General features: G+C 48.1%; 1 protein-coding gene across 3 annotated transcripts in view; it reads left to right on the plus strand.

Moving 5' to 3' along the window:
• The window catches only part of LOC144137778 (AP-5 complex subunit zeta-1-like), a 55,108-nt gene extending 49,374 nt beyond the window's left edge, over positions 1-5,734 (plus strand). For 2 of the 3 annotated variants that reach the window (XM_077669751.1, XM_077669752.1), the window contains exons 16-18: positions 3,087-3,265; positions 3,409-3,456; positions 5,592-5,734. In XM_077669751.1, the coding sequence (XP_077525877.1) occupies positions 3,087-3,265; positions 3,409-3,456; positions 5,592-5,664 (300 nt within the window). In that variant the 3' untranslated portion in view covers positions 5,665-5,734. The remainder of the gene's footprint in view (positions 1-3,086; positions 3,266-3,408; positions 3,457-5,591) is intronic. The other variant, XM_077669753.1, reaches the window with a different exon arrangement.
• The last annotated feature ends 4,942 nt before the right edge of the window (positions 5,735-10,676 follow it).

A 10,676-nucleotide genomic window follows, 5' to 3' on the forward strand; every position in this document is an offset into this window, starting at 1 on the left:
CTTTCCTCACCTGAACTCGATGGGCAGTCCATACTAACCGAATTGCGGCCGAATCTGTCCAAATTAATGAGTTTTCAGCTGTAGAACAACGCAGAATTTGGACGGGACCAGACGGCCCGTCCGAATCACCCGAAATTCCGAATTATCGGGATGGGGGGGGGGTCGAACAAGGTGTGGCTGTTCGACCTCTTCAATTTGCATTCCCTGGTTATTGTTATGTTCAGATTTTCCGATGTTATGTTCAGATTTTCCGATATTCAGATTTTCCGATTTCATTCGATATTTCCGAATGAGAAATTGTGTCTTACAACAAAAAAATTTGGAATGCGACAAGCTGCCCATGCTCCTCGGACAAATTTTGCACTGTTAATCTACGAAAATATTCATAACAGGCAATTCGTAAACTTTGTGCTCAATTTACGCCTGGTGCACACTTCCCCGAAAATGTTTGTTGCTGGAAAAAATATATATTTTTTGCAATGAAATGTCAAATTCATCCAAGAGCCCAACCTTTTTCTAATTTCTGAGCCTCAATTGTAGAAAAAGTGCTTAAGTCACAACCTACGAATTTCATTCGCTTGTGCTGCTCACCTTTGTAAACAAACACACTGGATGTTGTAAGCATAAAACTCGGGTAAGATGCAACAGGCGTGAAAGTTTTAAGAACAGTTTGAAAAACACAAAGTTCAGACGCTAATATAAAAAAAAAACACAGCAGCTTCGGTTATTCTGAAATTCTCCACAGATGTAGGCCTTTACATGCTATTTCATTATCGTCACAAACACGTTGCATCATTTTGTTTCTGGAGTGCGTACAGTGCGAAAGAGGAGCCCCATTTGCCCGGCTCTCCACGACGTACTGTAGGGATATTGGCTTCCCTCAGATTTGTATAAATTGTGTATGTTTTTCTTTATAAAAGGCAATGATCCCTCCACGGATACAATAACTGAGAATGAAACAATAAAAATGGAATTTTTAATTTCCACTTTGGCACCATATCAACCAATCTGCATCCAATTCATTGTGTACAGATTCGGTAAAAGACGGCAAAACTTTTAAAAAGAGGGCAAAAGTTGGCTTTCTTGCACGACGTATTGGCGTACAGTGGCAGCAGTGGGGCACGAAACATTCACTTTAAAATTGGGCTCCGAGTCGAATTTGACATTTTACTGTGAAAAATTTATATTCTTGTCAGTAACAAAACTCTTTTGGAGAAGTTTACGCCAGGCTTGAATGCAGCATAAATATACGAATTGCCCCTCATGAATATTTTCGCAGACAGACGTCGCTAAAGTTGACTGAGGCACATTGGCAGGTAGCGATGGAGGTTCACCGTGTGGAGTTTCAATTTTTTTTACTGTAAGAGAAAATTTTTCCCAGGGAAAATTGTGGCGAATCTGAGCATTAGAATAATCAGGGAATTATATAAATAAATTTCAAGCAAATTAAAGAAGTCGACCAGGCACCCTATGCTCGTTCGTTATCTGAAATCACCCGGGGGCCAAATTAGCAGGGTTTTCACTGTACACGTGTTTTGAAAATGTACATTAGGCAAATATTTATTAACTTCAATGCCACATGTCAACCTTATGTTAGAATCGACAGGACAGTGCAATGCCTGCGGAACGAAAAAATATTCTATGGCATTCAGGCGATGGTCATTATTTTTGCGCACCAAAATTTCCGGATTGCTCAAGAGGGGGAGCGCTGCGAAATTTGCAAATGCGAAGGACCCCAAAAATATCCAGGTCTGTGTGACCCACTAATCCACCTTAAAACCGGCCCGCTAATTCGTCTAATCGAAATTATTGAATACACCAATCCCACTAATTCACAATCCCAATCATCTCGCTAATCGACCACAGATACCGGCTGATCCGCATTAATCGTCCTAATCCATGCACCCTTTAATTTTAAGGTTGAGCAATTTCAAGATTTTTGAAGTCACTCTCTTAGAGCAGTGAACAAGGGATGCAGTGTCCCTGTGCAAGAAGTCCCGGTGATGTAGAGGACTTCCAGTGTTTGTGTCTCGCTGCTGTTTGTATATAATTGCCTATTCGAATGAGAATAAGTGGAAGACATGGATTTATTGTTGATGATGTACCTGAGAACCTTCACAAGGGGGCACAGGTGCATTAAATTTACGAACAGACTGAAAACTTTACACAATATTAAACACCACGTACGTAGGAACCATGAAGAATAAGCCATGATATGTTGCCTCAGAATATGCATTTAACTTAACTATTTCGAATGCAAAAGAAAACTGGGGGATATGGCAGTATATAATGCAAACTGATAGTATATATGTACAATTTTACAATAAATTGAGGGCAATGATAATAGTAAGAGAAACTGATGGGTTGTGGAACTACAGACTATGCATAATAATTGGTGGTGCTGTCAGGCCAGTGGTAAAGAGCATCAGAATAAAAAACTAGAAATTACAGCTTTGAAGCACTGAAACCAGTTAGGAATGGTTCCTTCGATTCATTCCAGTTTGGGTTCAGTTCCAAAAAGGTGGGAAAAATGTGGGTTTGGTTCGTTTCCAGTTTTGGGCAAAAGTTCGGGTTCGGTTCCGGTTTTTGGTTCAATTCCGGTTCCGGTTTGACACCCTGCTTGCAGGCACACTCGTCCGATACAAATAGCCCCTGAGCTGGCAGGGTCAAGTGTTAACAGGAACTGGCCGAAAGTAAAATTTGTGAAGATTTCGGCAGCATCAACCCACATTGCCAATCAGCAGGGTGCCATTTTCGGGGCAGCTACAAAGGGTGCCTGCTGATTCCTTCTGGGAGTGAAATGAATGGTGAAATGGGTGCCAGCTCGAGCTGACCACACAGTCCCACCATGGTGGAAGTTTGACCAGTTCGCTTCAGTGCACCCCTGAGTTGGCGAGAAAGCTAGCGCGAGAGAATTACAGTGCGTAAGAGCGGTTTGGTGCCTGTGCTTTCATGCTCACTCTTCGGATGTCCAACGGTCTGTGTGCACTGATGCCGCGTGGTTTGTGATGACAGCCGCTTTGGGCGGATGAGCGTTGTGCAGCCCTCAGTGAGAGTGAGCGGCCCGGTGCCCCTCCTTCCCCCAGCTGGCGGTGCGGTCCCAGGACCTGGTGGCGCGTGCCCTGCTGTGCCTGGCCAAGACGGGCCAGCTGTGCAGCAGCCAGCCGCCCCCCGGGCAGGGCAGCGGCACTGGGGCCGCCCTGGTGCCACAGGCCGTGCTGGAACGCCGCGTGCACGAGCTCACCGCCATCATCAAGCGCTCAGGGTGGGTGCTGCGCCCCTGCGGGGGACGTCTCTGCGCTCAGCTTGCAACGCTGCCACGGCGCCCAGGGCCCCGTGTGCGTGTGTGTGTGCTTGGACTGTGACGTTGGGAAGGCACGCTCCCACATGTGTGCTCTGTACATGCAGGGCCGCTTCAGCCATACTCACCCCTCCCAGGGAAGAAGAGCTCAAGAGGTGAGCCACTGCTGCCCCCGTGTTCCTTCGCTGGCTCTGGGAAGCTGCAGGGTTTGCGGGAACCGTTGGCAGCACTCAGCTTGCATGTGTACACACGTGCACTCTTCGTACGGGCCTCCCTCTCCCTCTCTCTTTGTGTGCATGCACGCACAAGGGGGTCTTGTTTTGAGGCAGCCTCTACTTGTCTGGAACCACGGCTAAAACTGTGCGTGCTCCTCGCTATGGCCATAATGCACCTGTGCATGGGTTCAAAATGAGTTCCAACGTGTCTACATTTTTCCAGACACTCTTGCTCTTTTGTTTGCGAGGGTTTTCCCTGTGCACATTGTATGCCTGTTTGTTTGTTGGTTTTGCAGGTTGAAAGTCATGGTTGAAATACTTAGTATTACCGTATTTACTCGCATAATCCTCGCACTTTTTTTTCGGAAAAGTCAATGCAAAGTTAGGGGTGCGAGAATTATACGGGGGAAAAAAAAATCTGGTGCACAGTGTTGTCAATTTGCCTTATGCCAGTCCCGCTAAATGTAGCGGTCGTTTTTTGTATAGGTAAGCTCATTGTTTCCAACAGCAGCTATTTCTTTTTATTTTATTATTTACAACGTAAACAGTCTCCCGTCGATCAGCGATCATGAAATTGCCGCCTTTGCTTTCTGGCGCGCGCCCTATCTCGTCGTCGTACGTACGTGTCCTGCTCCAGTAACGCACGTTGAAGTCGGTGACGCCGAAGTGCTCGCCTGCGGCATGGTTGCCGCGTTCGATCGCGTACTTTTTCACTTTCAATTTGAAAGCGGCAGTGTAGCTGGCGTTCCTCCCCATGGTGAAGCGGCACCAAGCACAAAACAATTAGATCAAAAAGTTCTCAAAACGGCAGCGAGCTATCCACCACTGACGCGAGTGACTCACTGGCTGCTGCCGCTCAACGGCGGGACCACGACGGCGACACGACACGACAGCGGGCTGCGCGAACACCGTCTAGTTGCGCGCGCGCAAAACATGCGCGAAACCGGCTCAAGGACAGTGTGAGTAGCGTGTGTTAGGGCGCCTGTTAGGGAGTAGCCATGCACATGGAGGAAGATGGCCATGCAGGTTGTTGGGGCGCCTGGATGGCCTTGGATACACAGCGCTCTCCGCCGAACGGAGAGGTAGCGGGGGAGGGCGCGCATTGGAGAGCACGTGCACCATGCGGGTTTCGCGAGCAGGCAACTTTCGCCGCTGCAAAGTTGGGGGTGCAAGGATTATGCGAGGAACCACAAAATTCAAATTTTGGTGGCTCACATTAGGGGTGCGAGGATTACGCGAGTAAATACGGTATTCAAGCTGTTGCAGTGGTTAGAATATTTTTCAGCAGCCAAGCTTTTTTGTCAAGAGACTTCTGTCTGGCCAATTAATTGAAATCCCACTCTTCCTGCATTTTATTAACTGCACTGCTGATAGCTTTCACCTAGGCAAACCAGTACGACATGCCCTAACCTGCAAAAAGGGTTTTTGCATCTGCACAGCTTTGGTCGTCTAAAACATGCGCTGAGAACACCGCTGCTTTGCCCACGCTTTCACGTTGACAGCGCAACTTTACCTCGTGTGTTCTCCACTGTGTTCGGATACAACTGAACCTTGGCTTTAAGAAACCCAACTTTACAAATTAGTGGCAAATTTGGATTCCCTCCACCGTTGCCCATAGGCTTCAAGCTTTCTCGATTTAATCAAGTTCCAAATTTAATGAAATAATTTGCAGCTACCGGGGGTTTTATCACCTCAAGGTTCAGCAGACACCAAAGCTAGGCCCCCACACACTGCACTTTTGGGTGGACATTCTTAGACAGAATGCTTGCCCCAAAACTGCTACCGCATCTAATGCTGGGATTTAGCAAAGATTGTATCCAAGATTCAAATAACTTGCATAGCTTCAAGGACAGACTGCAAAACTTCATTGCTATGTATTTGGTGACATTAGCCATTAAATTTTTGCTTAACAGCCAGATTCATTACAGTTATCTCAGCTTTTGTTTTTTTCTTTTTTGCTAAACAGTCTTACTCACTTGAGTGGAGCTTCACTTGCAGTTCCATCAGCAGCAGCAGCAGCGTACTGGCTTTGCGGAGCCTTGCCGCCGTCTCTGTCTCTGTGCACTCTGCTGCAGGCACCACGAAGACCTGGCCCAGCTGCCGGCCCTTGTGCGTCTGGTCGCCGCAGTCATGTCCACCCCGGAGTAGCCCCCAGCGGCCGCCTGTACAGTCCTGCTCTATTTTTGATACCACAGAGTATACACGCTGTGCTGTTGCACCGGCCTGCCTCCGTCTCGTCTGGCAAATGCACCCACCACAGAACAGCACAGACCTCAAAGCCCAGCCCTGTACAGCGTGCAAACGCCTAGTGACAATCCGTAACTGCTGGAGGAGGTTCCTGTAACTTTTGATTTCACTCTACACCTGCGTACAGCAGCGCTTTTGGCGTCCTCTGCTAGTGCCAGCCAGTGGCATAGCCAGGAATTTTTTTGGTGGGGGTAGGGGGAGGGGGCGAAGTACACTCAACCAAAAGATTGGGGTGGGGGTAGGCCAGCAGGGATTTTTGCACACTGTTTTTTATCCAGCTGTGAGGTACAGTCAAGCGCTGTTTGAAGGTTATCGCGTGAGCATCGACCATCCCAGTGTGCCAGGGGCCTAGCTGTTCATTTCGGAACCATGAAAACCAATATTTCGCACTCTTCTCTTCCCACGACCAAACCAACTTGCCACCCTTTCTAAGCTCTACACTCATTGTGATCAAACAGAGACTTGGCTGCCTCTTACGTACTCCGACGGTAACAGATTGGCAGGAAAGGTCTGCCAATGCTGGTGTTCCACCTGCTTCGCTTGAACGAGTTGCTTAATTGCGTGAAAGTGAAGCATTGCATATAAAGAAGGGGGAGAGAGAGACGTACCGCTCAACTGTGCTTGCAGCAGGTTTGTATAATATGGCATTGAAGCAAGGGGACGAAGCTGAGCTGCATGCTCAGGCAGAATTATTTGTTCTGGACGAAGCTGAGCTGCATGCTCAGGCAGAATTATTTGTTCTGATGCAGAGTCCAAACTGGGTCTTGTATTCTACGTTTCTTACTTCCCTGTCGGTTGCCAAAATAACAAGTATTTCAAAAACCTCGGACTCCAAAAATTCGGGCTTGCTGGATATTCCGGACTTTCCCGAGGAACTGCCATGTGGGCAAAAATGTGGGCAAAAACGGTGCTATAAAACATCATCCGCGCCGCTAGTGAAAGTGCTCATTCAATATCTGCCGGGGTGGTAAGCCTAAACCATTTAAACATCCCCGGTGGAGCCGGCTGTCACGAGCGCTTCGAAACCGCCGCCATGAGGCGCGCGCCTCCCCATTCAACGCAGATGCTGCCGCGGGCGCGGAATCGTCGACGCGGGTGTTGAAAAAACGCACGCGCAGCGCCGATGCACGCGAATCGCGTGAAGGAACGGTCCATGCGGTTCAGCCTTGTTTTGACCAAGATTCAAAACCCGTAGGTTCGTGTATATCAGTCACGAAGCGCCAAATGGAAGGTACCGCTTGTTCCGATCCCGTAAATTTTGCCGGTATACAAACGAGAGCGGGAGATAGCAAGCTGCCGTGTGTAGAGATGTGTAGGCTGATAAAAGGTGATGACCGTACGTGCTGCTCGCCTGAGTCGTCACTTGCGCGGTGTTGGCAAGGGTCGCACTAATAACGGTCAGCTCGTCAATCACGCCATTCGTAAGACAAGACACAGGGCACTTACAGGCACGGCCGCTATATAGAATAATCCATCCAGCGGCCGTGGGCCGGGAATACAACATAAAGCAAGCGCCCTGCTCATGTGCAGAATGAGAGCTCGGGCACGCATTCACAGCGCTTGGCGTGGCTAAAGTCCCCAAAGCTGATGAAGGGACTTTAGGCGTGGCTTCGCTTTTTTGGCGGCAAAATGGAACATAGCACGCTCGTGGAAGTGTCGGCTTCCGCGTGTCCATAAGTAGTCCGTTATCGTTAGCATTAACCATGGGCGCCTGGGCTCATACAGACAATACAGTCGTAATAAATTATGAACTAATTTTTTGAGGCAAGATTATCTTGAATATTTGAAGCAAAATTCGTAGAAGCATGCGCAGAATGTTCGGGGCACACGCGGAGTTATTGCCGCAGCTGCGTATGTGTGTTGCTCCGCTCCCCGTAGCGCTCACAAGCGGCACAACTTAGGGCACAAATCTATCCGAGTCCTTAGGCGCACAAATGGGAATCACTAAGCTCACTTGACGAATTGTTTCGGTGACTGCGCTTTTGTCGCGCGGTGATGTAGCCCTAAGCTAGCACATCAGGATGGCTATAGGTTCTGCTGTCTCACCCTTTGAAAGATGCTCCTTCCCGTTTTCTTTCTGCCGACGCACGGGCGGGCTAGAGCGGCCGCGTCCGCCGCTCGAGCCCGGCCGTGGCCGACGCTGCTCTGTTCGGGACGCCGCCCCCGCGAATCCCAGGTAACGGCTGGCAGAATCTCTGGTTTGACTCTTTGTAGAGCCACGTGTGTGGATTCAATTGACGTCGTATGGGCAGTTGTGGGTGTCGTTTAAAGCTTGGCTTTCCAACTATTTTCACAGCATGAATTGGAGCTTTTTTTTTTTTTCGGAAGATGACACGTCATCACCCCGCTACAAAGTGGTTACCACTATCGATCATCATCAGTAGGTGCCCTGGCGCAGTGAAACCAAGCGTCTCGCCAAGAACTGCGATCTTCTCGCGTTGTCCTCCTATTTTCAAGGGCATTCAGAGGCTAAGCAAGATTGCAAACGGCTAAATGCCACTTCTGCTTTACTTACCGCTGATGCAGCTCGAGCACGGGAGATGCAGGCCTCGATGTGATGAGCCGTGGTGGTTGCAGGCACTTCTGGTTACGTTATCCGTGATTCTGATTCACCTCGAGATTTATGTCGTGCACGGACGGTTCTGAATGTCGCATGGACTGTTACCTGTGTTCTCCTCGACTCGCCACATACCGCATGACGCACGAGGATGACGATGATTTCACGAACTGACAGAAGCTGGTGTTCAGCATGAACTGCCATTCTCTACGAAGCGCATGCAGAGCCTCGAGATTCTGAAAAAAAAACATTCCTCGTATTGCAGCGTTTAATAGTGGCCAGTTTATTAGCTGGGGTATTGCACTGCGGATGTGCCCAGATAAGCACGTTGACCGCACTCACCCTTCCCCCTCGACAGACCCGCCGCATAGCACACAAATACGAGACACTTTAATTGCTTCTTGCCAATACATTAATCTGGAGCCTTTACTTTGCTCTTCTTAAAAATTCAGAGGTGCTTTCAAAATAACGAGGTTTTTGGAGTTCCGCAAGCCCTCAACACGAGCAATGCAAGAAATCCCGCCCAGTTCCTGCGAACAGCTTCGCCGGATCTGAGCTTATACGCGTGGCTATCTGAGCGCGGACGCAGACGCCGTCACGATGGAGATTTTCAAGGACCTGTACAGTTAGTTTCCGGCTTCCGGTTAGTCAAAGGACGCTGACGACCCGGTGCCAGGTGATGGACGATATTGACTTACTCAGGCGCTTTAGTGGGGCTCACGTAGGAGCCGATGACGCGTTGAACGCGCTTGTGTGCTACGAAACGTCTGTATGCCCAGTGCTATACGAAGTGCACGCAGGCGAAAATAACAGGCTTTGTTTGCCAGAAAATGAATTCGTTTCCATCGCGTTTGATTGTAATTATATATGTAATTCAAGCACCGCGGCCGCCGCAATTACGATGTCTTGGTAGCTGCTGGAATGAGCCTCCTCTTAGACATCGAATTTATGGAATCAACTGCTAGTAAATAGACATTCCCGATTTTACGAAGTTCCTGGTTTAACGAAATAAGTTGTGGTTCCTGATGACACCGTTAGACGGGAGTTTAACTGTATGTTTCCTCCTGTTAATTACTAATAAAAATCACGAATAATATTTCACTTTAACGTTATATATCTAATGACAGAGCTTCACTTTCAACAGCAGAGATGTTTGATCTTTTTGTTGCGCCGCTCAGCGTTGCCAGAAAAAATATGAGAATTCTGAGCGCACGTGAGCGTGCGTTTCGTGAGGAGCGCCCGGCGTCGGCCAGGCTTGCGCGTGGGCCTGCACCACGTGAGGAGAAACTTTTTACACCCTTTTAGCCAAAAAGGGTGTAGCATAAGTGGAAAAGGGGTGTTGGGAGGCCTTTACACCCTTTTTCTTGAATCTCAACGCCCTTTTCCTAGCTCTACACCGTTTGTTTGAAAAAAAGGGTGTTGATCAACTTCAACAGCCTTGGTTTTTCTTAGGGTGTTGAAAGGGTGTGGAAAAGGTGTTCAGCTGTTCATTGAATAAGGCCATGCTTGGATGCAAAATAGCACTGTAAAGAAGAAGACATCCCCTCATGTACTCCTCTACTCGCAAGAAATTTTCAAGCGCAAAAAAAAAGTAATTGCTCGTATGCAAAGATCGCTCGTTTCCATATGCGGTGCACCTCATGCCCCAAGTTTAGCTTTGGCACGTGAAACACTCATTTGAACCTTCAAAATTAAAAAAAGACTATAGTCATGTGGCTAAAAGGGTGTTTACGGACTGCAACACGCTTGGCTTTCCGTAGGTTGTTGAAACGGTGTGAAAGAGGTATTCAGTTGCAAAAAAAAGAACAGTGGAGCTGGGGGTCGACCTAGTTTCTTCCGGTGTTGCTAAGTTTTGTTGTTTGCTAAGCTTTGCAATATTCTTGCTAAGCTAGGGTGACCGCTGAGGGGTGAGACCAACTTTAACAGGATTTTACAAGGCTGTTCCAGTGTATCGCCCCCCCATGCCACGGGATCCAAGGGGGAAACAAGCTAGGTGGGCCCCCAGCTATGCTGTTTCTCCAGCCTTGAATCACTATTCCAGGCTGGGCCAAATTTTTTGCCTTTTAGAATCCAAAAAAAAGACTAGTACTTTTGAAATGGCATAGTTAGAGGTGCGCATACGCATATGCCCCTTGTGCTCACACAAGCTCGAAGCCGACTTCACTGTTATAATACCCTATCTGCGGTGGTGCACATTTTACAGGCGCCGCAGTTCTTTTTCTTTGTATTTTTTTTGCTAACGCCACCGAAACTAGCTCAAGCTTAAAGAGCTTCACTGGTAATAAATTATGCCAATTCATATTGTTTTAAAAACCGTGAGGTACAAAACACCCCCCGATTGTAGAAAATAGTCCAC

This window comes from Haemaphysalis longicornis, unplaced genomic scaffold, assembly GCF_048455015.1.
Source record: "Haemaphysalis longicornis isolate Haplotype H1 unplaced genomic scaffold, Haemaphysalis longicornis Haplotype H1 scaffold_5, whole genome shotgun sequence".
In the NCBI taxonomy this organism is placed as follows: Eukaryota; Metazoa; Arthropoda; class Arachnida; order Ixodida; family Ixodidae; genus Haemaphysalis; species Haemaphysalis longicornis.